This window comes from Camarhynchus parvulus, chromosome 5, assembly GCF_901933205.1.
Source record: "Camarhynchus parvulus chromosome 5, STF_HiC, whole genome shotgun sequence".
NCBI lineage: Eukaryota > Metazoa > Chordata > Aves > Passeriformes > Thraupidae > Camarhynchus > Camarhynchus parvulus.
In genome coordinates, this window is record NC_044575.1 from 53,173,457 (window position 1) to 53,198,027 (window position 24,571).

The following is a 24,571-nucleotide window of genomic DNA, read 5'->3' on the forward strand; positions in this document are numbered from 1 at the left end:
TGTCAGGATGAGCATGAGCCAGCAGTGCATTTGCATCTTGAATAAAGCAGATGGTCTGCTGGGCTATACTGAGGGGGATAATGGCCAGGAGAGGCAGGGAAGGTGTTTCCCATTATTCATGTGGATGAGTAAGTACCACAGATTCCTGCTACATGTCCACTGTACTGCATCCATTGTAATGGCATGTTTTGCATCCTAAACAAATGGGTGAAGAAGAAAGGGAGAATTACCAAGACAATGTGATATTCTAGTTTCAAGACTCTGTCTTGCTACAGATAAGACTCGTTTTGCTCCCAGTGCACAGTCACATGTATGTCAGTACCACAGGCACAGATCTGCTGCTCAGTTACCATCCCATAGCATTGAAAACAATTCAGATTTTGTACTCCAATTTTCTGCTGCTTCATTTCTTGCAGCCATTGAGGCTGTGCCCTTGTGGTGACCTTGGCAATGACTCTTATCACTGTTTCATGCTTTTGTTGGGAGCTGGGCTCTTTCAGAATTCAGGAATGCAGTTTGTAGCTGTACCAACGGGGCCTCAGTCATGTCTGTCTGAGATAAAATATAGCTTGAAGACATTTACCGAGTAAGTTCACAAAAGGCTTGCCTTGTCATTCTGAAACAGCATTAAGTTTCTATCTATAGCTTCCAAAGGAAATTATTGGAAAAGGGGACTAAGACATCAAACCCATTCCCTGAGTATTTGGTCCACTGATTTTTAGTACTGTATGTTCTGCAGACAAAATAATGTGCCTTCAGTGATCTCTACTTGCATATATTGGGTACTGGAATAGGTAACAGCTCCAATAAGTAACATCTCTCTTCTTTGCCAGAACTGAAGTTGGAATAAAATGGCAAGAAGCTTATCTGCTGGGTGCTGGACCTGGCCTGAAGAACAACCAGTTCCTGGGACAAAGTGGGTGGGGGCTGTGAATTTTGAAGAGCTAGGAGGAATGTCAAGCTATTCTTCTTCATTATTCCATCAGTTATTCAATGCCAGTAGCACAGTTTTATATTTGAACCCATTACACTGGTGATGCATTTGTACATTTAAGTAACCTTTCCTACAGCTTAGGTAGCAATAATGAATCAGTGTAAGAAACAGAGGCAATACTGAACACCTTCACCAAAAATCTGGGGTCTTCTAAATCTTGCAGATAGGAAAGGAAAAAAGAAGGATAGCATTGTGTTGCAATATCTTCTCTGATATCCTCATGCAGAAAAAAAATTAAAAACAATAATGTAAATACATTATAAGAAGCTACTGAGCATAAATACACAGAACAAGTTATAATAGATTCTAATATACATGGAAAAGAAGTCAAGTGAAAGAAATAAAAGAAGTTAGCTAGTTAAGGCATTACAAATAGGATAAGGCATTTTGTTTATTAGAGATTGATTTTCCCCACACTATGTAATTAAAATACTAAAGCTGGTACTGATAAAAGTCTGAGCCCTGTGCAAAATGCATTGATGATTTCCATGCAGAGGAAACATGCCAGCAGCACAAAAAGTCTCGTTCTATTAATTGGCACCCTGGATGGTAGGCCTAGGATTGAGCATTACTTTTATAGCTTATACCACACCACTCATGCAAACTGCTCAGCAGAGAGCAAAGAGAATGAGTGCCTTCAAGACTTCCCTGCATAAATGGATTTCATCTGCAAAGGCTGTGCTCAGGAAATTTCCACATTAGTGTTGTGATGGTGCCTGTAGCTGTGGCATGTTATCCTGGCAACGTTCAGGGAATCGCCTTGACTCTGTGCAGCTTCTGTTCTGTGCACAGAGATCTTCTCTGTGCAGGGCTGACAACACAGCCACACACATTTAAAATAAACACACTTTGTGGGCTGCTGCTGGGCATGGTTTGTTAGACATGGTGAGTGCAGAGCTGGGTTCTTGGCCAGCCTGCACTGACACAGCCCCTTTGAGCTGAGCAGATGCACCCTGAGTTATTCCAGCTGAATGGCTGCTCTGGGGAATGGAGAGAGGAGAGCATACCAGGAGCAACATAAAACTGTCTCAAACAAGGATTCACTTCCACAACAAAATAACAACAGCAGGGCTGGATACAGCTGCAATGTGGAGGGAGGAAGGTTTTGCCCATCCCTTCCCAAGCCATGTGTGGGAGAGGATGTTTGTAGTGTGCAGGGATAGTGAAAGGACAGAGCTACCTCTCAGAGCCTCTTCCATGTAAATCCACACTCAATAATGGATAGGACTACTTGGACAAAGATTTAAAGAATTCTTAGGACAATCACCTAGCATTAAATCAAAAACATTGTTGCCTGCAGAGAAAGAAAACAGAACCCCTGGCACTATTTTAGGTCAGTGATAGCAGTTCTCACTATCAGAGTTCGTATTCCTTTCTGCATGACAGATTAAAATAATGGAAAGAAACAAAATGAAAGAAAACACTGCAACAGAAATGTAAACACATTATGGGAGGGCCAGGAACAACAACAACCATGAAAAAAACCCGGGGAAAGCATCCTCTTTGTAAACCCCTGTCAGCAGAACAATAACATCTTTGTAACAGCAAAAATAATTTCTAGTTTTGAGGGTGCCCTCTAGTGAGTGGGACCCTTGGGCGCTCTGATCTGCTGAGCAGGAACGAAACATGCTCTGAAACTCAACCATGCTGTGCTAACTTAAGAGCAAGCACTGGCTTGGCAGAGCTTTCTCTTAACAGCAGCATTTCCCAAGAGCTAGCCCTTAATCCTGCATATCACCAGCTTGTCAAATACTTTTTGGATGCATGAACCTCATCAAGACCTCATCAAGATGAGGGCATGAACTCTGTGTTAGCAAGTCCTCATGAAACAACGTGCTTTTGTGAACAGATAATGTCTGAACAAGGTGTAGCCCTCTGATCCCAGCTGTAAACATGTCTGGTAAACATGTACTAAGAAAGGGACACAGAAGAAAGAAAACAACCCCTAGCCCTTCCAGAAAAAGTGGTTTCATGCAAGGAGGGTTTTTTTTTTATCTTCAGATCCATATTGCAGAGCAGAGAAAGGACAGTGCAGTGGGACTGAGCACATGGGGTGTGGTGCTTTGCCCTAAGCTCACTAGGGGATGTGTGCCCACCCTGATAGCCCAGCCCACATAACACAGACTGCATGCTAGTACGTGGCAAACTATATCAGCCACTATCATATAATTTCCACTTGAAAGAATCTCCAGATTATTTCTTTAACTGTTTTAGCATGAAAACATTAAAGAAGAACCAGCAAGCTGGCCGAAAGCCACTCATTTTAGACCAATTGAACTAAGGAAACTCCCTATTTAAGGGAGGAGGCAGAGTCCCACCTCTATGTGATGTGCTTTGATATCTTTCTAAATGGCCTAGTAATGGAGGAATAGAAAAAAAGTGGGAAGTTTTACTACAAGCACATGGAGAGGTGGCCTTTGGCATAAGTAAAGCTGAAGGAATAGGTAAAGTATTTTAAGGCCTGGATCACTATTTATCTACTTCTAAATGACCAGTGGATCTTTCTCAAGGCTCACTGCTCTGGAGCTAATAAAACACTCAGCACCATTCTGCTGGGTAACAATTCAGAAGACAGGCAGGTGAAGCAATTCCCTCCCTGCAGGGTGCTCAGGCCTGCTGGTACAGAGCAGACAGAATTATTTTGCCCTCATAGCTTGCAAATGGAGAGAGCTGGTCAGTAGCAGATGTTGGTGAAGGTGAGTCTTACAAAGTAATTAAGAGATGTCACCACCTGAGACCGACTCAGAGCTGCAATAGAAGGTTCCTGCAACGGGGTAGCAGTGGCAATGTGTCAAATGTAATCAGCCCTCAGCAAAAGCTAGACTTGATGATCCTTGTGATTCCCTTCCAACTCAGAATATCCTGTGATTCTGCAAAAGTGCCCTTAAATTTACTCCTCAATGACAGCACCAGTAGCACTGTTGCAGCATGAGATGCTTCCTTTTAAATCTACTTCATATTTGAGATCAGTGTTTCAGAGCACTCCTGTGGCAATGTTCGCACTTGTGGCTCACCAAATGTTGAATTTGCAGGCAACCTCATCATGGGAAGAGACGAGAATCTTGACTCCATGGTCAGAAGGCTGATTTATTATTTTTTGATATATATATTATTTTAAAACTATACTAAAAGAATAAAAGAAAGGATTTCATCAGAAGGCTAGAAATGAATAGAAAAGAATGATAATAAAATCTTGTGACTGGCCAGAGAGTCTGAGACAGCTGGACAGCGATTGGTCATTAATTAAAAACAACCACATGAGACCAATCAAAGATGCACCTGTTGCATTCCACAGCAGCAGATAATTTTACATTTCATTTCTGAGGCCTCTCAGCTTCTCAGGAGAAAAAATCCTAGCAAAGGATTTTTCATAAAATATGTCTGTGACACACTCCTTCCCCACAAGTGGAATAGTGCTTTTAGTTCTTTCTTTGTATTTCATGCAGTTCTCAGACAGCCAAGTTCCATCCATGCCATGTTAATGAAACGTGTGATCCTCTGTCCTCTATCCTGACATGGCTCTTTCCAACTGCAATTACATTCTGATTAACCCATATTCCCCAGAGAACTTCAGGAACATCAGTGTCTAGCTAGTGAATATTTACAAAGTAGTTTCTTTAGACAGAAAGAAAAGGCCGTGAGTTTTCAATATGCAGTTGGAAAAGTCTGCTGAACATCCTTAAGCATGCATTTGCAAGTATGTGCAGAAAAAGCCAAAGTAGAAATCCTTGCAGATAAAGAAAGAGTGGCAGGAGTAAGATTTCGGAGCTCAGAGGGATTTTTGGGAATTGCTATGAATTACAACCATGGCTTCTGCTCCACAGACCAGAAGACTGGGCTCATCAGCTCTACAGAAGAGTAATTTTAAAAAATCACATTAACCTGTATGAAACCAGAGTGGTTGTACCTGCAAACTATTAGCAGTTCAGCAACTCACTCTCATCATTTTGGTGTTTGGACAATGCTCTCAGGCATTGGTGTGATTTTTAGGGCTGTCCTGGGCAGGGCCAGGATGCAGAGCTTGATGATCCTTGTGGGTCCCTTCCAACTCAGGATAGCCTGTGATCCTACAGCCATAGTCAGGCACTGTGCTCAGTACTACTGGTCTTGGGGTTTCAGTAGTTTTGGAAGAACTAGAGCCATGAAACCAGACAAGAGTTAGTCCATTAGGTGCTGTGGCCCATTTTCAGCACACTGATCTGTGTTGTATGTCTCGCATAATTGCATTTTCATATAAATAATTGCCATTCTAAATCTTGTGCTAGTATTGAAAATGTACATTGAAGTTTTAATGAATTTCTGAATGAAAGGCTTTTTAAAAATACTGATTCTATCACTACTTTTTGAGAAGGTTATTATTGTTTGGGTTTTGGTGTTTCAAGTTTTTGTTTGTTTCTTTGGTTTTTTTTCAGGAAGAAACATAAGTCTTTACTTGATAACTTGATTTTGACCAGAACAAAACAAAGAAACCAGGAATAAATCCTTCACCCTCAGCAGACTGTAAGTTCGTTCATGGAAAAATCGCCCCTGTACTTGGTTGTGATTCTATCCACAGTACACACAGGGGAAGTTTTGAATTCAGAGACCTCTGGAAGAAAGTGTCTGGAAGAAATAAAACTGTTTCGACAGATCACCTTCAAGTGACACAAAACACAGCGCCTAAACTCCAACCGTTTTAAACTTGTTTGCCCTGAAGAAAACAATGTATTTTCAAAATATACATAGTACCCAGACTGGCTGCCGCTTGAAATGGCATCTGATACTTTTAAGCCATGTAACACCTGGGGTGCTATAGAGCCCACTTGTAAATAGTAAATTAATTGCAAAGTAATTCACTTTCGCAGCAGAAGGTCTTGGAGAACTCCAGATTTAGCTGAAACTTGGGTGTCAGTCCACAAAAACTCATTGTCCCCATAAGTGGTGAACCCACTCCTGATGTTGGCTGGTGCCGGGGCCCCCGCCAGAGCCCCCTGGCCAGACAGGGATTCTCCAGCCTCCTTGGTGGTCTTTCAAAAAGGAAATGCTGAAGCTTGTGCACTTTTTTGTTGGTTCCACAGCATTCAGACAGCCCAAGCCTGGGCAGGGGTTTAGACTGCACAAAGAGCTCTGTGAGCCCAGTGTAGTGTGGGGGCCTGCCAAGAAGGGAAAAGAGAGTTCATAAGTTGGATGCAGGACTGGAAAGGATACTAAGTAGGTTTACAGATAAAATTGGGAAAATTGTTGATTCCCTGGAAGGCAGAGGCCTTGCAGACCGACCTCGACAAATTAGAGAGCTAGGCAATCACCATGAAGCTTGAAACTGAAAAGTGCCAGTTTCTGCACCTGGAACAGGGCAACCCTGAATGTAGAAACAGACTGGGGAACGAGGAAAGGGACCTGGGGGTCCTGGTTGATGGGAAGTTGGGTATGAGTCAGCCGTGCATGGCAGCCAGGAGGGACAATCCTGTCCCGCAGCATCAGGCGCAGCATCGCCAGCCAGGCAAGGGAGGGGATTGTCCTGCTCTGCTCTCGGCTCGGGCTACCTCACTTCGAGTGCTGGGGGCAGTTTTGGGTGCCACAAAATAAAAACAGATTAAAGCAATAAGAGAGCTTCCAAAGGAGGCCACGAGGATGATGAAGGGTCTGGTGGGGAAGCTGTGTGAGGAGTAGCTGAGGGCACTTGGTCTGCTCAGCCTGGAGGAGACTGAGGGGAAACCTCACTGCAGGTACAACTTCCTCATGAGGGGCAGACATTGATCTCTTCTCTCTGGCCACCAGCGACAGGACGTGAGGGAATGGGCCAAGCTGTGTTTGGGAGGTTTAGGAAAAGGTTAGTCACCAGAGGGTGGTCGAGCTCTAGAACAGCCTCCCCAGGGCAGCGGTCACAGTCCCAAGCCTGACAGAGTTCAAGCAGCGTTTGGACAATGCTCTCAGGCACATGGTGCGCGTCCTGGGGTGTCCTGTGCAGGGCTAAGAGTTGGACTCGATGATCCTCGTGGTTCCTTTCCAACCCAGCTTATCCGTGATTCTGAGTTTATTGACAAACTCGAGTCCCAAAAGCGGTTTCGCTTTGCCCCTCCGAGTCCGCGCCGCCGCTCCGGGCGCACGGAGGTGACGCCTGAGGGGCGGTGGCAGCGGGCGGGGCGGCGGGGCCGGCCGGCGCCTATGGCAACCCCGCCGGGCGCTCGGGACGCGGCGGGAAGAGAAATTTTCCGCTGCGGACGAAGCTTTCGCTTTCCTGCAGAAAGAATGGAGCGGCCGCGGCTCCCGAGCGCCCGGGCCGGGATGTGAGGGAGGCGGTGGCGCGGCCGTGACGCGGCGCGGGGCGGGGCGGGGCGGGCGCGGGTCGGTCCGGCCATGCCGAAGCGCTCCTGCCCCTTCGGGGACGCGGCCCCGCTCCAGCTGAAGACCCGCGTGGGGCTGCGAGAGCTGAGCCGCGGTGTGCGGGGCGAGGAGTACCGGCGGGAGGTGTTCGGTGAGCGGGGCGCGGAGGGGAGAGCGCCGGGCCGGCCGCCCCGCCGGGGGATGTGCCGGCCCGCCGCGGCCCGCGGGCATGGGGAACCCGCCCCTGACTCTGCTCTCCTCTCCGCCGGCAGAGAGGACGCGGCGGCTGCTCTTCAGGGGTGCCCAGGCGTACATGGAGGGCGCGGCGGCCGCCGCCCGTGTGGCGGAGCCGGGGCCGGCCGGGGAGGCGCAGGGCGAGGGCCCCCGCTGGAGCGGGCAGCTCCTCATCGGCCACGACGGGAAACTGCGGCGGCGGCCCGCGGACAGGGGTGAGTGCCCGGGCCGTGCCACGGAACCGCGCGATGCCCTCAGCTGGAAGGGACCCATCGAAGTGCAGCTCCTGTCCCGCCCAGGACATCCCCGACGTTCCCACCGTGAGCCTGAGAGCGTTGTCGGAATGATTCTTAAACTCTGGCAGGGTTGGGGCCGTGACCACTTCCCTGAGGAGCCTGTTGCAGTGCCAGACCACCCTCTGGGTGAAGAACCTTTTCCTAATATCCAACCTAAATCTCCCCTGGCACAACTTGAGACCATTCCCTCTGTCCCTGTCCCTGGTCGCTGCAGAGACCAGTGCTGTCCCTTGGCTTCCCCTCCCAAGGAGGTCTGTACTATGATGAGTAGTTTTGTGCTGTGTAGTTCTTCTTTATTGACTTTCCTTAAAGGAAGTGTTAGATTTGACGGATTTCGGAATTGCTGTTGTATATTCTGTTTCAGCATTCCTTAGTCTTGCCTCGGAGCAGATAAAGAACCAGGAAAGTTCCAAGCGGCGCTCCCTGTCCCTTGGCATTCCCCAAGTGCTGCCACCTGTAGCTGTGCGCGGACGCACCGCGCTCTGCAGCCCCTGGGACTTCCAACTGCTTTCTCTGCCCTGCTCTAAAGCTCATCCCTTCTTTACCGTGTCTTTGCCGAGCAGTTCCGCCGCTGGGAGCGTCCAGAGCCTGCTCGTCGTGTGTGAGAGCGGCCGATGTGAAGGAGGCGTGTGCGCAGTGTGACCGGCTCGTCTGCCAGAGCTGCAGCAGGCTCTGCAGCTGCTGTAACACGGTGACCTGCTCCTTGTGCTCCGCTGTTGAGTAAGTTTGCCTTTGGAGTTTGGAAGCTTATTTTAATTACACCTGGCCTGATAGCTGGGTGCAGTAGATATCTAGCTCATACACGTAAAGGAGTTAAAGTCTTCCCATGCTTTAGCAGCAGTAAAACTGTCTGAAGTATGCAAACCAAGATGCGTGTGTGAAGCATTCTAATCAGCCGTAGTACAAGTCTAGTTCAGCTTCTTACTTAAATGATGTAGGAGGCAAAAATTTCTCTTGCTTTCCCACCAGCAGTATAGCATGCTGGCCAGTGCTGAATGCATGCACTTCCAAGGAATAATCTTAATTTTTTTCCCTCGTTGTAAACAATTCTGTGGTATAAAGAAATACTGAGTGTGCTGTGTGGGAGTCCCGTGGTTGCAGTTGATAATGGAATAGTGTGCCATTGTTATGTTCCAGAAACAGTAGGCACTCTGACTTTTGTTTCTTCTGTTTTTTTTTTTTTTTTTTTTTTCCCCTAGTTATGGTGATGTGGGAGAGCAAGTTCTCTGCAATGGTTGTTCAGTATTTCAAGTCTGACACTTGATGAAATAACCCTTGTGGCTAAAACATCCATGAATTTGATGAAGTCTTCTCCTTGCAGCTGATCAAATATTCCTTTTAGCATGTGAATTAGTTATGGAATTTCTATGTTTTATATCTTTATATTGTACTTTTAAATACTGTAGCTAAATAAACATTTATATTTTAAAGCTTTTTAGATTATTTTGAGTCGGCTTTCTCCTTTTCCCTAGTTGTGATATGCCTGTCTGGAAGGGATCACTCTGTGCTCTTACCTGATGTTCCTGATATGATACAGGATTCAGAATATTCTCTTCGCTTGTTGGTCGTGTTAGGACACATTTTTGTGGGATCAGAGTAGAAATCAGTTGCTCCTTCTGTGCTTTCAGGTGAGTGTGAATCCATTCTGGACACACAACATTTTCTTTGTGAGCTTACTAGGAAAATCAGCCAGGCCTGAGGGCTTTTCCAAATAAGAGAATTTGCTGATTCTGGTTAAATTTTTTTTAAGCTATCACAAACATCTTGTGTTTACTGACAGTTTGAATGGCTTTAATCTTTCTATGGTAACTTTGATAGAAAGAACACTAGCACACCAGACTTGGAGCAGAAAAGTTTTTCTCATTAGTAAATTTTCCAGTACTTTCACTGAAAGGTCTTTCTTGGAAAGCAATTATCTGTATGAGTTTATCACCTACACTGTAAACTTCATATTCTTCTGAATACCCCCTCAGGAATAGCTCATGAAGTGGTCTGAAAAATGGTCAGCACTCAGGGGTACCTCTCCATAAACCAGCTCATTCCTCATTTTCTTTTCAAATCACTGCAGAGGCTTGGTATTGTTTGTGCTGTAAGAGTGAAGTAAAGTACTACTGGACAGCCCCTCAAAGTAGTTTTCTTCTACTGATTTTGCTAGGTTTCATTTAAAAAGCCACTTTTCATATGGCAAACCACCTATGCCTAAGAGAAAACTGCAGTGGTCTTTACCTCAGGAAAATGCTGATTTGAGTGGCTGATTTCAGACTGCAGAATAAAAGGAATAGGTTTGACACACACAAGAAAAGAAATCCTTGTGGCACAGCTAATGATCTATTTCTCAAATTCTTTGCCCTGAACTCCTGAAGCAAAGCCTGCCACTCATGCTTCCCAGTCTTCTCAGCTGTAATTTGTGTGTTTTGGGTGGAGTAACCTTGTTTTACCTGTTTCCCTCCACTTTAGCCATTTCTGTTTGAAGAGATGGAAAGTCCATTGTAGTGCAATTTGAGAGCCTGACTTCTCCCTCGTGGGGACACCTTTATTTGACATTGTGTTGGAGGCATTCTGGGTGTTTGCCTGTCAGAATCCTGCAGCTACCCAAAGAGAATGGTAAATGTTTTAGCAAAGAGTGGGGGTGGCTGTTGCAGGAGAGCAGCCCTTCATAGCTGCAGTGTCATGGCTTTGGGTGTATCAGCCACACTGAGGTGCAGGATGACATCCTCTCTAGCCTGTGTAGCACTTTGTGTAACTGTGCAGACACACTTTAGAAGCATTTGTGCACTTCAGGGTTTCCTGAGGGGTGTCACTTCACTCCCAACCATCTGTGCCAGCTTAGACTGACCATCTGGGCCAGCCTGGACATGCTGATGGGTCTGATTGGTTTTCCTGTTCTGCATGTTTTGGAGCCAGTTAAAATGGGAGACTTTACTGGTTCTTACTCCAGTCTTCATTTTGAGCAACTCTGAAATGTGTCTTATCTTCATTCCCATAACAAACAAAAAGAAAAGTCTCAAGTCAGGTGACTTAGTGGTGGAAGAATTAGCTGGAATGTGCAGGAATTCCATAGCATTATCTGTCTTTTCAAAGCTCTAATAGATAAAGTCAGGATGGTGGCAGATCTCTGGTGCAGTCCCCAGCTGGTATCGCAGGGCAGATAAAAATGTTGATCCTGTGGCAATTATTTTAAATCACAAAGCTGAGTTTTATGGATGAGAAGAACCTGTGGTTTACTGCATTTAGATGTTAGTTTTCGGAAAGAGTTTTAAAACTTGGCTTTGGTTCATTTGAAGCTTTAAGCAGTGAACTAAAGTGTTTTTTCAGTCAAGTATATTTTTTGAATTGAAACCTTTAAGTATGTGTTTGCTTTTTCTTACTCTCTCCTGAGGGTGAGAGACTGAAAATAATGTTTTGCTTCTAGGCTCTGGGAGAGATGAAACATGATGTTTACAAATGATTTGTGTTTCAAACTAGTGATAGAAATGTTTTTTTGGCTCATTTAGTCACTGCTGTATTTCATAGAAAGCTGTCCTCTGTAAACAATGACATAAATTTCATGGCTTAATGTTCTTATTTGTTATCCTCTAGCTGCTTGAAAGATGGCTGTGCATTAGGATAGATACCCAGTGCAGCACGAGGAGCTGGGAGAAGAAAAGCAGGAGGGCTGGAAGAAGGTTAGAGGCTGGGAGGGGAAGGGCGAGAGGAGCACAGAACAGCATGGCCAGCTCTTGCATAGGGGAGGTCCCTCTTACATGTGAGAAATGGGGTTTAGTGGTTACCACATCTTCTTCTCTGGCTTCAGAAGGTGACAAAACTGCCTGTGGCTACCAAAAGACTCAGATATATTCAGGAAAGTTCTTTTTCTAGTCCTGCAGTTCTCAGATAAACAATGGGAGGTAAGACTGGAGACTGTTGGTAAATCTTTATAATGCCTACAGAAAAAAAAAAAAAAACAAACCTGTGTGAAGGGAAAAATCTTTGGGTGAGAAGTACAAAGATTTTTCTCTTTGCCTAATTAACTCCCCCTTACAAGGACTTGTCTGTTGCCACTGATCATTGAGCTGTAATAGATACAATACAACACATAGCGTACCCCTAGGACTATAAATGAGAGCCAGAGAAATTGTCTGGTTTATTAGCTGAGCAGGAAATTGGGTTCAATCCTATGCTTTTTTGTTGTAATTGTATGTTCTTCCCCTCCCACTCAGTGCAAAGTGTCAAAAATCAAAGTTTGCCTGCTGTTCCGAGGGAAGGAGATCCCCTGAGGAGCCAGCATATTGATGGGTAAAAATATCCTGCAGTAATGATTTTACAGATGGATGAGAAACTTCTGAGGCCTGTGTATCATTACTGGTGACATTTGTCTCAAAGAGCAGACCTTTATGTCCTAAAGGAAGTCAGCTGATCTGATCAGGATAAAACAATTTCTCTTAAGACTAATAACTGAGTCAGTTCTAGAAATGTGTGGTTTCATAGACACCAGATATTTAAGGACAGTCTGAGGTGGTTAATGACTGCAGTAGTCTCCAGTATCTCCAGACTATATTAGAACAAACCCACAACATTGTAAATAAGCTCACTGAAAAGAACAAATACGCTTGAGCTGTCTCCTTCAATAGCATTTGTCCTGTGCACAGAGGAATTCCCAAATATTTTGCAGTTCAGTCCAGAAGTCTGCTTTCCTCCAAGAGAAAAGTGAGCCATTCTACAGGTGATCCAGACAACGTGAAAATTAAAAATAAATAAATGTTATCTCTCCATTCTGTGACTGATGTGTCTTTTGTTTAATACAGCCAGCACCTCAGCCTCTTCCCCTTCTTTTTGTTTTAGTGTCCTACGCATTTGGGTCCTGACTTGTAGCCAGTTCATAGGCTTTTTTTTGGTATTCCTTTCTGAACAGGTGATAACCAGATGCTGTTGTATTTTATCTCAGGACAGGGCATAAACCCCAAATAATGCAGGTGAGAGTGAGAGACAATGTCCTTTTTTTCCTTACAAGTATGGGCAAGGCATTTATGCTTTGCTTCTGTGCTGAGCTTGCTGCCATCAGAAGTGGCAGCAATATGTAAAGGGCTTAAATCTTCTGAATCTTACTTTGAAGAGTTGCAGCCAAGAAGTAGAAATGGAAACAGTTATCTTTGGTTTGTTGGGCCTGTTTTCCTTTGAAAATTCTCAACTGGCCTCTGGCTGGATTGGTGAGACAGCAGCAAATGCCAGTGCCATACAAGGAATAAATACTTCTCTCTCTCACCATGCTCCCTACCAGTCATTGCGTGATGGCTTTGGGTTTTGACAGGATCAAACTGGATTAAAAAATTGAATCTCCCAGCAAAACCTACCTGTCATTAGGCTCCCACGTATGGAGTATGTGTACAAACTTGCATCTGCTGCTGCTCTGTAGCTTTTGGTTAGGTGTGATACTGTTTCATCATGGCAAATTCTGCAACTAGAAGCTCTTTGTGCTGCCTTTGCCGCCCATCTGGATTCTTAGAGCACTGACTGCCTGGACACCAAGCCCTCTGTGCTTGGGGCAGCTCCAGCTGGGATAGAGTGTGGCAGAGCACCTCCTGCTTGTTCTGTGTCTGTCAAGCTTTGTCCTCTGTTCTTTGCAGTGCTTTACCATGGACTGTCAGACTAAGCTTAGATCCAGGCTACTGCAGGAACGTGTGGGGTCGTCCAGGGAGGGCGAGGAAAACCTCAACCCACCCAAGAGCAGCGCTCAGACATGTGCAGAACAAAACTGCTGCAGCAGCACAGGGACTCCAGAGCCCAGGCTGGCAGCACAACCTCGGCTCTGGCAGCCTGGGAAAGGAGAGGGATGTGGGGGGCTCTTCCCAGAGAGCATCCTGCCCCCAGCAGGCTTCTGAGTGAGGACAGGTAAGGCTGAGGAAGATCACCTGTAACTGCTTTCCTCCACTCTCTTTAGGGTTTTTCACTACTGGGAAGGGGAAGGTAGCAAAGCTTGGAACACTGTTTTTAGAGAGGTAAATTGGTTAACCTATTAAAAGCAGCCAAGAAGCCTCAGAAAATGTAAATGACTCCTTAAGAAAGAAGTAGGAGCTGTGTAATTTAAAGGCAAATACTTGTGGGTAGAAAATTGGAATAAAATTCTTCCAAATTACTTTTTATTTTACTTTATTAAAATTGGAATATGGTGAAAGTGATCACACGATGTTGTATATTTTAAGGGCTAATACACATGCACACACATATATAACTTTTTTGTATAGATATTTTATATTGATAGATATTAAAATACCATAGCTTTTACAGTTGATTGCATTTTGAACTGCTACAATTGTAACACAAGCTTTAATATTTGGTGGTGGTGTGTATTCTGGGGTTTTGTTATTTTGTTTTCTTCCTCTGGGAAAAAACTCAGCTGGAATCAAATTAATACGTCTTACACTTTTATTAAAAGTTTTTATTCTCATGGCTGTGATTTGCATTAAAACCCTGTGATAGATGTTAAGTCACTTATCTCTTGCAGAGCTTATTATTGCTTGAACATTTTGTAGTTATAGGATTTACTTTAAATTTTTGGATTTATTTAATTGTATTTTCTTACATTGTTTTGCTCAGGTGTCATAGTTTAAATCATTATCCCCTTTTCATTTATTTGTTCTGTAAGACACAGATGTTTATTCTGTTTCTTCTTTTCCTGACAAAGACCCAGTTGAAGGTTTTGAGGGCAGGTGTCCCCTTGATAACCTGCACCAGTACTGTCCTGATCTGTTCTGTGCGATTTCTCTCAGACTTGCACTGAATTCCACCAGCTGCCAGCAGCTCCTTGTGCAGAAGTGCTCTTTAATCTGATTAGAGGTTTAAAATGAAACAATCCCTGCTCCAACCTTCGCAGCAGAAGTTTTATCCTCAAGCCACAGGGTGGCAGCACGACGTTGGGTTTATGGCTTTTGTTACCCAAATTCTTGGGTTTTTTCTCAAGTCCTCACTGCTCAATTGATACTGTAATAACTGGACTGCTAGTTTGGAGAGGAAGTGTGTTTTAAAATATTCCCCTCATTAACCTGTAGGTCAGATGTTCATAAAACCGATTTTTTGAAATCCCAGATATTTTGTACCATTCATAAATAAGGCCTGAAATTCAGACCAGACCATTTTGCTGCCTGTAAAGACAAGGGCAAAATGTAAATCAGATGCAAAATCATAAATTGATCCCATTTTTTTCTTTGAATTCTAATGTATCAGTATGAAAAATAAGGGTGATTATATGCTGACATGTAAGTTATGTCACATTTTTCTTTTAAAAAAAAGCTCAACAACAAGAAAAACACCCCACCAAAAAAAAAAAAAAAATATTTCCATTACACATTTCTTTGCATTGAATTAACACCCTACTCAAGTTGCTTCTCACAAAGATGTGAAAGAGTTCAGTGATGTCCATGCCAAGGGTAGGACTGTGAATCTGCACCAGGAAATGTGCAGTGGGGTGCTGACCGGCAGTGGCACCTCAGGGATGGTCCTGGTGGTGGAGAAAAGGTGAGAGTTGTGCCAGTCTTTGAGGAGAACAATTTGGGGAATGATGGGCTGGTCAGTGTGACCTCAGCCCACAGGAATGTTATGGTGTGAAGCCCCACAAAAGCTGTGTCCAGCTCCACATCCCGGCACAGGAAGGGTGGGAACATAATTGGGAACAGCCACACAGATTTATTATGGACCTATTACATGTGACCAACCTCACTGGTGTTTCTGATGAGATGAGATGAGCAGCACTGGATGAGAGGAGAGAAATGGAGGTGTCCTTGCCCCAGGGAAGGCAAACCTTGTTGGGCTGCAGGAGCAGGGGCAGCACAGACCCCTGTGTGCCAGAGCTGCTGCTCCTGCTGCTGCACACAAGGCTTTGGTGGCCCTGGAGACCCTGCAGTGCAGAGAAACCACAGAGGGGAACAAGAAGCCTGGTGACTTCCAGGTCACACATGGGGCACATCTGTGCTCTTCAGAGTCTACCAAAGCACAAAGGACTTTTTTGAGGACTGCAAACATTGTGTTGAGGTGTGGACACACTTAGGAGTTAGCGATGTTGAAACTCTTCAGCACTCTGAGCTCTCTGCCTTCTTCTGTTCTCCAGAGCATTGATTGCTGCTGCCAGAAATGAGGAACTGGTAAAAGGCAATGAGTATATCCACTCTTACATCCTGTTTACTCTGCTAGAACTACTGATATGATCAAACTTACTCATATCCTTAGGTGTTTTGGTGGGATGCACTGTAGAGTGCAGCACTTTGCTGAATATTGATTTCTAAACCTAAAGAAATGATTCAATTTTCAACCAAGTAGTTTACATACAGAATTTAATGCACTTTTATGTATTTCATCCCAGTGAGTTTCATTTCATTCATTGGAGCTTGGTTCTCCCACGCTTTCTTGCACTGAGTAATACCTCCCCAAATGAGTAATCTGATTGTTCTCATTTTGCTTTCCATGATAGCAAGATTATTTACTGCCCCAAAATAGATTTTGAAGTATTTTTAAATGGAGTAAAAACAAGCTTAGAAACCTGGGATCAGTTGGGATAACCAGTATAAGGAGTTAAAGCACAGGAAAATGTAAGGTTGAAAATATGTAGTCAATGTGCAGATTTTCATGGTGTCCTCCCAAAAATGTTAAGAAAGCCAATTTGAATATTTCCTTTGTAAATTGTTTTCTCTTCTGTTGAGTGGTTTCACTCCAGGTTGTTCTGGAAGTCCTCACTTCTCTAAAAATGAGAGAACTTGGTTTCAGTTGGGTGTAGTCGCCTGTACTGCTGCTTACAGAGCTGGTTTGAAGAAATTTGTGTACTGAGATGGGTCACAGGAATGCAAGATCTTTCTTGCTCAGCCAGGGCATGGAGTAAAGTATTATAGAAAAATGCTTTATTCCTGTGACTTTGGATCAGCCCTGCTGAACACAAACTTCTATAAGTCCTGAAAATTCCTTTTGTTCCTCACCTAGCTGATACTGGAGTGCTCTGTCTTGGTGAGACCAAAAAGTAGAAGTTATTGAACATGGAGTTAGAGGGACTTCCTTTCTTCCCTGGTACAAGACTTCACTCTGTTTACTCTGTGCACTGTTGTTGGGATCATTGCTAGATCAGTTTTTCTTACATCCTGCAGTGGCTTTGCCCCTTCTGTGCTGTTGCTGCTGATAAGGACACAGTGAGAGCCTGTACATGTCTGTTCCCCTTGGCATTAACAAGGTTCCCCTTTGTGAACTGCAGCGCTGTCCTTGTTCTGCTGGAGGAATCATCCATGCTCGTGATGCTGTCCCTTCATTGCTGCTGCTGCTTGTAATCTACTGCAAAACAGCACAACTTGGGGTTCTTTCCTCTTTTCCTTAGTGCCAGACATTGTGGCAAGTGCAGCTTCATGAGCAGCAGTTGTGGCTTGGAGCTGTCCCTGAAATGGCTGTGATATTAATTCCATACGTGGTTGCTCTGCCCAAGTTAAATGAAAACTTCCACCAAAATGAGTGCTGCCAGAAATGAGAGCACCCTTTAAAGTTTAGTGGCATACATCACTTGGACATGGAAACTAGTTCCAACCTTAACACTTGTTCTCTGTATTTTCTCAAGAATTTCAGTTCTTGTGAGGCCTTTAACTTAGAATATTTTCTTAGTTTGCTTAACTCCTGCTACCATCTGTTGTTCAGTAACAGCTCGGAGCCAAGGCGGCTGATGGAGATCTGAGTTCTCCTAGATCAGCACTTGGCACCACAAGCTTTTTCACAACCCAACAAGCACTTCCAACAGCTGCATCCATGAATCACTTAAGTTATAGTACCCTGCAGTACCCTGTAAGAATGGGTTTTGACAATCTGGTCAGATGCCACACAAGCAAAAGTGTGATGAACTGAGCTCCTTGGAAGGTGTAAAATAAATTTAAGATGATTATTTTGATACATATTTTAATGCAACATGCTCCACAGTTTCATTACTGTTCAGAAAGTTCTGGGATTATTTAGATTGCATGTAAGAGTTTATAATTACTGAAAAAATTCAGTGGGCTGGGGTGTGTGTGTGTTTATTTGTTGTAGCAAACTATTCTGACACATTCCCTGTGGCACTTCATATTACTGAGAGACAGTTTGCCCCAGCAGTAGAACAGCTCTTCACGTGCTTTCGAGTCAGTCTATATTTAAACCTCTCTCCAGCAGTATTTTATTTCAGTTGTTTTACTCTGGTTTGCCTAGCTGTGGATGCATTCTTGATTATGATCTGTGTTTATTGAAAATTCGCTGTCACAGAACCACAGAATCATTTAGGTTGTAAGAAACATCAAATCCATCCAATCCACCCAGCACTGCTGAGCCCAGCACTAAACCCTGTCCCCAGGTGCCACATCCACACCCCCAGGATGATGGGTGACTCTGCCACTCCCTGGGCAGCCTGTCCCACTGTTCACATCCTGCTCCTCCACAAACGCTGCAGAACATCCTTTCATTCAGAGTCTGGCCCTGCAAGGGCAGCCCTGGAAGCTTTGCAGGAGGATTGTGTGGGTTCCAGGCTGGTTTCATAGCAGGCAGCACCAACACCAAGGGATCAGTGTCAGTGAGCCTGGTGTCACTGGGCAAACTGGGCTGCACAGCTGAGGATCTGCCCCCGTGTGTAATTTGTGTTCTGCTCCAGTGGTGTCATTATTTGTTTAATGATAACCATTGCTTTGGCTGAGTGTTTCACACGAGGCCATTTACAAAGGATTTATGGAGTCCATATGTTTGGATTTCACTTAGCTGCCCAAATAAGGGGGGAGGGAGCAGAATGGAGGTTGATTTTATTTTGAACCTGCATCTGCAGACTAGCTGGAGCCAAGCAGGGTAACTATAGGATGGGACAATATCATCCAGGAATAGGGTGTTAAAACTTCTTGGGCAACTTCCACAGAGCTGCCTGGCAGGAATTCCCCCTCAGTTCCTCTTAGAAAATGAGATCAGTGGGTACCCAGGGGATAATGTGGGCTAGGTGCCAGAGAGGGGAAGCTTTCCCTGGTTCTGCAGCGGGATGGGAAAAGACAGGATTAAATCTCGAGTTCCAAGAGATTTATCAATATTGTTGAGTTGGACTGCAAGCCTTTCACACCCAGAAAAGTGGGTAAATTGGTCTCAGGATATACAGGCTGCAGGCTGAAGCAGTGAACTTGAGGATGCTGAAGTAGCTTGGGTTTAGTTTCCCACATTTTAATGAGTTCTTAAGTGTTTGTAAGAGTTTTAAAGAGAAGATGTAAATATTTTCCATCAGCAATTTTCAGTTAGTGTCTTATCAGGTACTTTACATTTTTAGAGAACTCTAGATAGGTTAAACTTGATAGTTCATACCACAAAGCAAAGCAAAGTGAGATAAAGGGCAGACAAATTTTCTGTTTTGTTTTCCCCAGGTTTTTATATTGATCAGATGGAAATTCACACAAATTTAGGTATGTCCTGTAACAGGTATGGATGCCAGACAGTAAGGGATAACCAAATTCCCTTCTAACTCTACTAAAGGAGGAACAGTGTGTGACAAAAGGCACTGGGCACTTATCTCCTCCTATCTGTAGCAGAATTGATATTAAAAATATCAATAGTAGTAGGAAATCACTTTAAAACTCAATGGGAGACTTGCTCTTTTCTTTGTTTAGGCCAGTGTTTCATGCCAAAATACACCAGTCAAGAGTCAAGATGAACCTTGACATGGTCTGTACACACAGCGTAAGTGTTCCTATAGATTGGGGTCAGAGGAAGTCTCCACAGTGACCCAAGGAGCATCCAGCATCAGGAAAATAATTATTTAAAGAGATATTCTGTCAGTTGATAACACACCCTCTAGAAGAGACTGCAGAAGATGAGAGACACAGTAAGGCACAAAAAAAGAATGAAAGCGAGGGAGAAGAGGAAGAAGGAATCCATTGTTCCCTGTCTGCTGGGAATAGACGGGAGAATGATGTCATAAGGCAAATAAAGAAAAGTGGAATTCTGAAAAAAAACCCTGAAAAAAGGGAAAAGGAACTCAGTAGTGCAGGCTGGTCTCTACAGGTACCACGCAGCAATCTGCATCCAACCTCCATGCAGCAGGGAACTGAAAGCCCACCTCCATGTGCCAGCTTTTTTCCTGCTCCCAGGAGAGGAGATCTGCTCAGCAGAAGACAGATGGCATTGCCATTGCCTGTGCTCCTGTGGGGGCTTTTTCCAGATGGGGAATTGGAAGCTTCTTTGTGCTGCTCCAGCCTTCCTGTGCAGCAGCCCTCGGGTGCTTGGGGCTCCACCAGCCTGCGTGCCCGGATCCAGTGCTGCTCAGAGAAAACTGCAGCTGAACCCATTAGGAAAATGAATGGATTTACATCCAGGGTTTTCTCCCTGTCTGAGGTGTCCTTGTTGACTTCTACTTTCTTGTGAGGAGAGATTATAGAGAGATTGCTAATATAAGCCAATTTACTGTCAGTGATCTGGAAAGAAAGCTAAGTGTTCTGCAGAGGGGAACCCCAGACAGCTCTGTGCCACTCACACACTGACCACCAGCCAAACTCGGTGCTTTCCTGCACTGCTGGGATGCCTCTCCTACCTCAAGCAAGGCACAGCTATGAGAAGTTTCTCAAAGTTACCTGAAAAATCACTGGGCAGTCCAGGAAGCATCACCCTCATTGCAACTCCCTTTGCTGCTTACGGGAATTTTAAAAAAACATAATTTTAAATACCAAGCAGCCACCTTTGATCCTCACGTCCTTCACGTTGAGCAAGTCACCACAGAAAGTAAAACTTTGGAGAGGTAACCTGATTCTAAGTTTTACAATCAAGTAAAGGGAGATACTAAGTTTAATCCCTTTATCTTAGTTACACATTAAATTTATGACCTCACCTGCGTAAATAAGTACATTTTGTTCCGCTTTCTTCCACTTCCTTTCCTCTGCAACTTTCCAATCTGCAGTTGCTCCAAGAGACTTTGTTCTCTCTGCTTTTTACTCAGTTTCATTCTACACTCATTACTGAATGGACACCAGGTATTTCTGTCTGTTTAGTTTCGTTTCTCCCAATCTCACCAGAATAAGGAACAATCACAAGAGCTAAAAATATCATATGGAAAACTTACCTGTGCTGCAACCATCCTAAGAATATCACTCAATTTTTTGTTCTGGAAGTTCATTGAAGGGCTAATGTTCTGATCTTTCTGCACATCTATAAAGCCTTTAAAAATCACTGGAAAAATTTATCAAGTATGTGAGAAAAGTTCATTAGCTATTTAAGAAAAAAAAAAATCAAATGCTGTATGAATTCCAGTCTTGTGTGTGGGAGAAGGTGCTGGAATTGTTCTCTGCAGTCAGATCTGTGTCCCAGTAAATTAAAATAAAAAGCCAATTTCAGAGTAAGGAGCCTCTAAAGTGCAGCAACTCCTAATGCAGAGCAGGGGCACAGAATCACAGAATAAGCCAAGTTGGAAGGGACCCACAAGGACCATAGAGTCCAGCATGTTTCAGAATGGATTTCATGTTCATTTTAATCCAATTTCAATGAACTCTCAGGCACTCTGCTGAAGATCACAATCACTATTTTTTGTTCTGATATAGATTTTTTTCAGTACTACACAACTTCTTCGGTAACAGCATCAGTACTGTAAGGACACAGCAGCACAAAGGAATAGATACAGGGAGTTTACCAATAACTAAAGATCACAGTTTTTGGTGAAGAGTTTGTGTGTCCACTGTGAAGACTTTTCACTCCAACATAAAAATATCTTCTGCAGGGTGAATGTATTAATATGTGGAGAATTTGACAGACCTTCAAAATCCAGAAAATACAGCAAATGCTGTGTTGCCATTTATCTTCTTGAAACAAACTCAAAGCCCCAGTGAAACGCAGCATTACAAGCAGTTACAGTAACCTGACAAAAACATCAAGAAAGTGTGGAAAACAGGGTTACATTTAGCACAAAGCCCATCTTTGGGAGTAGGCAAAAAAACCCCAGTTACAGGCAAAAAAACCCCATGTGAAGCAGCACTTCAGCAAACGGGAAACAGAACTGAGCTATGTGCAGGCTGAAAAACCACAGAGGGAAGTGGAGTTTTTACACATGAATACCTTGATTTGGTCCTTAAGAACCCACCACCCTCACAAAACCAGGGTGTTGACCATCAGTTACAGAAATTTTTAAAAGTGTCAAGCAGGAACTACTGTAACAAATTGCATTTGTTGAGAATGATTTTGGGCAGAGAGCAAGCAGCCATCAGCTGATTAGAATGCAGCATATGCTGCAGCAGAGAGCGGGCACAGGGCTGCACTCTCAGCTGCAGGGGGACAATAACCCCGCTCGCTACAGGCACTGTGTGTTCCTCGCCTGTTACTCCTCGTGGCAATTAACCTCCCTGTTATTACAAAAATTGAGCTCGAAGTGGAAGACAAACACTCATTTGCGACGCTGAAGAAACAAGATCCTTCACATTCGCCTGTTTCTTCAATTTTGTTTTCACCTTTGAAGCTCTTCTAGATACAGTGAAATAATCTGGACCTGCTAAATCATCATTTCCCAAACTTCTCAGGCAGATCTGTACAACTTGCACAGGCACTTTCTGTGTATGGGCTCCCCCTCTGCACCTCTGTCTCCTTGGAGTTTGCACTCCCACTGTGGGCTGTGACCTCTGATCTGAGACCACCATCCTACAGCCAGCTACTGGAGATAAAAATCTGTTTTGGCATGTGCTCTCTAAGAAGCAAAGGGTATTTTCTCTGACAAAGATTGAGAAGGCCCCACAAACGCTCAGGAGTATGAAAACACAGTGCTGGTGTACTGAGCACTTCAACACATGGGCACAAGCCAAAGCAGCAGACAAAATTTCCCACTGGTTAGAACAAGGACCGTCCAATTCAAACAATCCAGGCAAGGTTTTGCCCCTAGACCTCCAACACTATCATAATTTGTTTCTCAGATGGAAAACTGTGAACAAATTCAAAAAACAGCTAGAACTCAAGGCAGGTAAGAGAGATGGAGAGCAGGTGGAGGTCACCTGCTGAAGGAGTGAAGGTGCAGAAAGAAAAATGAAGAAAAAGCTGCTTATTGTACTGGGGGGTGGGGGGTAGAGGTCACAGTTTGTGCAAAGTTTGGAATGCTATGAACCAGAGTTATCTTCATCCACTTTGAAGGGAGAACAGCCTGTCTTATCCTAATGGGATTGTACTGGATGCTTTAGTTACACCAGGGAGTATAAAATGGAATTTGCAGAATTACCTGGCTCCAGCCCATGTCTCAACCCCAAGGTGCACTCAGAGGAGTGTAACTGTTTCAACCACTGCCACCTGACCTCAGCTCCAGACTGCAGTCACAGGCACACAGAGAACTTACCCATGTGCTCTTGCCAAGGGGCTTTTCCCGTTTTTCTCAGAGTTCAAATTTACAGCGACATTCCTGGGCTGTAACATAGATCCAGCACTGGTGTTCAGAACCTGGGATGCACCAGCTTTGCTGCAATGTGCAATACCAGAGCAAGATGACATTTTTCAATGCTTGAAGGAAGAATGGGGAGGTTCTGGCTGTAGACAACTGTTAGAAAATTTTTGGGGTTTTAAATCAAAGAGCTAAAGAAACATGCAAGATTTAAACAGTCTCTGCATCTATGGTACAAAAAGGATTTGCTGTGTTAAAAATGTAAGGAACACATTTTATGTTTGCAGATATACAGCTAGAACAGCCATAACCATTCAATTATGGACAACAAGTAGGGTATTTAGAACAAGCACTGGCAAAATGAGGGAATGTGGCCAGAAGACCCAGCATTCAGGTGTGGCCCTCACAGCTCTCAGTTGCTAACAATATTAAGATTCAGAGATTTCTGGCAGCTTTTTTTTTTTTTTTTTTGAGTTCCATTTTATATAAGGGAATTAAAACAATCCATTAGCAACAACTGGCAGAAAAACATTGAGACATAATCAGCCTCAACAAAACAACCTGATCCATGCCTGCTCCTGCATTTGACAGAGCAGATTTTCCTGGGGCAGATAATGGTAACCTTTGCTCAGTAGTGTTGCCTATATTTGGATGCACAAAGTTGTGTTGGTTCAGAACTTGTCAAGACTTGTAGACTTGCAGAAGTTTCCTTGGACTTGGTCCCTGGGCTGGCTGGAGATGTAGATGAAGGCTTGGAAGCAAAGGAAGGAGAGCAGTTAGATCAGACCTGCTGAACGGGACAGGCTGTCCAGCACCAGTCCTACAGAGACACAGATCTCCTCTTCCCCTCCCTCCTTGCATAAACACACAGTAAATTGCACTGGGAATTGCAGCTTATTCTTTGAACCAAAAAATGTGCTGGATGTCTAACGGCTTACCACACTTGCAGTTCCTGCTGCTTATTCTGAAGCACACTGCAGTTGTTCTTGGATGTTCGTATCTTGTTCTTTGTATTCTTGTTTGAAATAGGACATTCCAGCCTCCTGTAACCACCTCCCAGCTGTGATTAACATTAGTGCCTGGAGACTGTTAGAGATTGTGCAGCACAGACTGGCCCGGGTGGTGGAACAGAAATACCTTTGCAGATCAGGGCCTTTTGCTGGCACCAGGAGGGCAGCAAAACAAGGCCAGTCCTCATTGACCTCAAGACAATTTATTCCTGGCATAGGTTGCTTTTCTCTGAACAAGCGTTTTCCAAAATTATCTTTGCATAATGATCAGCACAGAGATGAAACAACTGAGGAGGAACAGAACAACCTGAATCCCTCAGTGATACGCACATCAAACTTGAGAAACTGGAGCAGTTGTTACATGTCTACAAATTCAGAAGGCTCTTACCACAAGAAATAA

General features: G+C 44.1%; 1 protein-coding gene across 2 annotated transcripts; it reads left to right on the plus strand.

Annotated features, from left to right (window-relative positions):
* Positions 1-7,284: 7,284 nt before the first annotated feature.
* Positions 7,285-9,434, plus strand: SIVA1 (SIVA1 apoptosis inducing factor). 2 transcript variants are annotated; one of them, XM_030949778.1, is made up of 4 exons: positions 7,285-7,448; positions 7,570-7,746; positions 8,391-8,547; positions 9,300-9,434. In XM_030949778.1, the coding sequence occupies exons 1-4, from the start codon at positions 7,331-7,333 to the stop codon at positions 9,343-9,345; spliced, it is 498 nt and encodes a 165-aa protein (XP_030805638.1). In that variant the 5' UTR covers positions 7,285-7,330; the 3' UTR covers positions 9,346-9,434. The 2 variants fall into 2 exon arrangements, with proteins under 2 accessions (XP_030805638.1, XP_030805637.1); XM_030949777.1 differs by lacking the exon at positions 9,300-9,434 and adding an exon at positions 9,027-9,262.
* Positions 9,435-24,571: the final 15,137 nt, after the last annotated feature.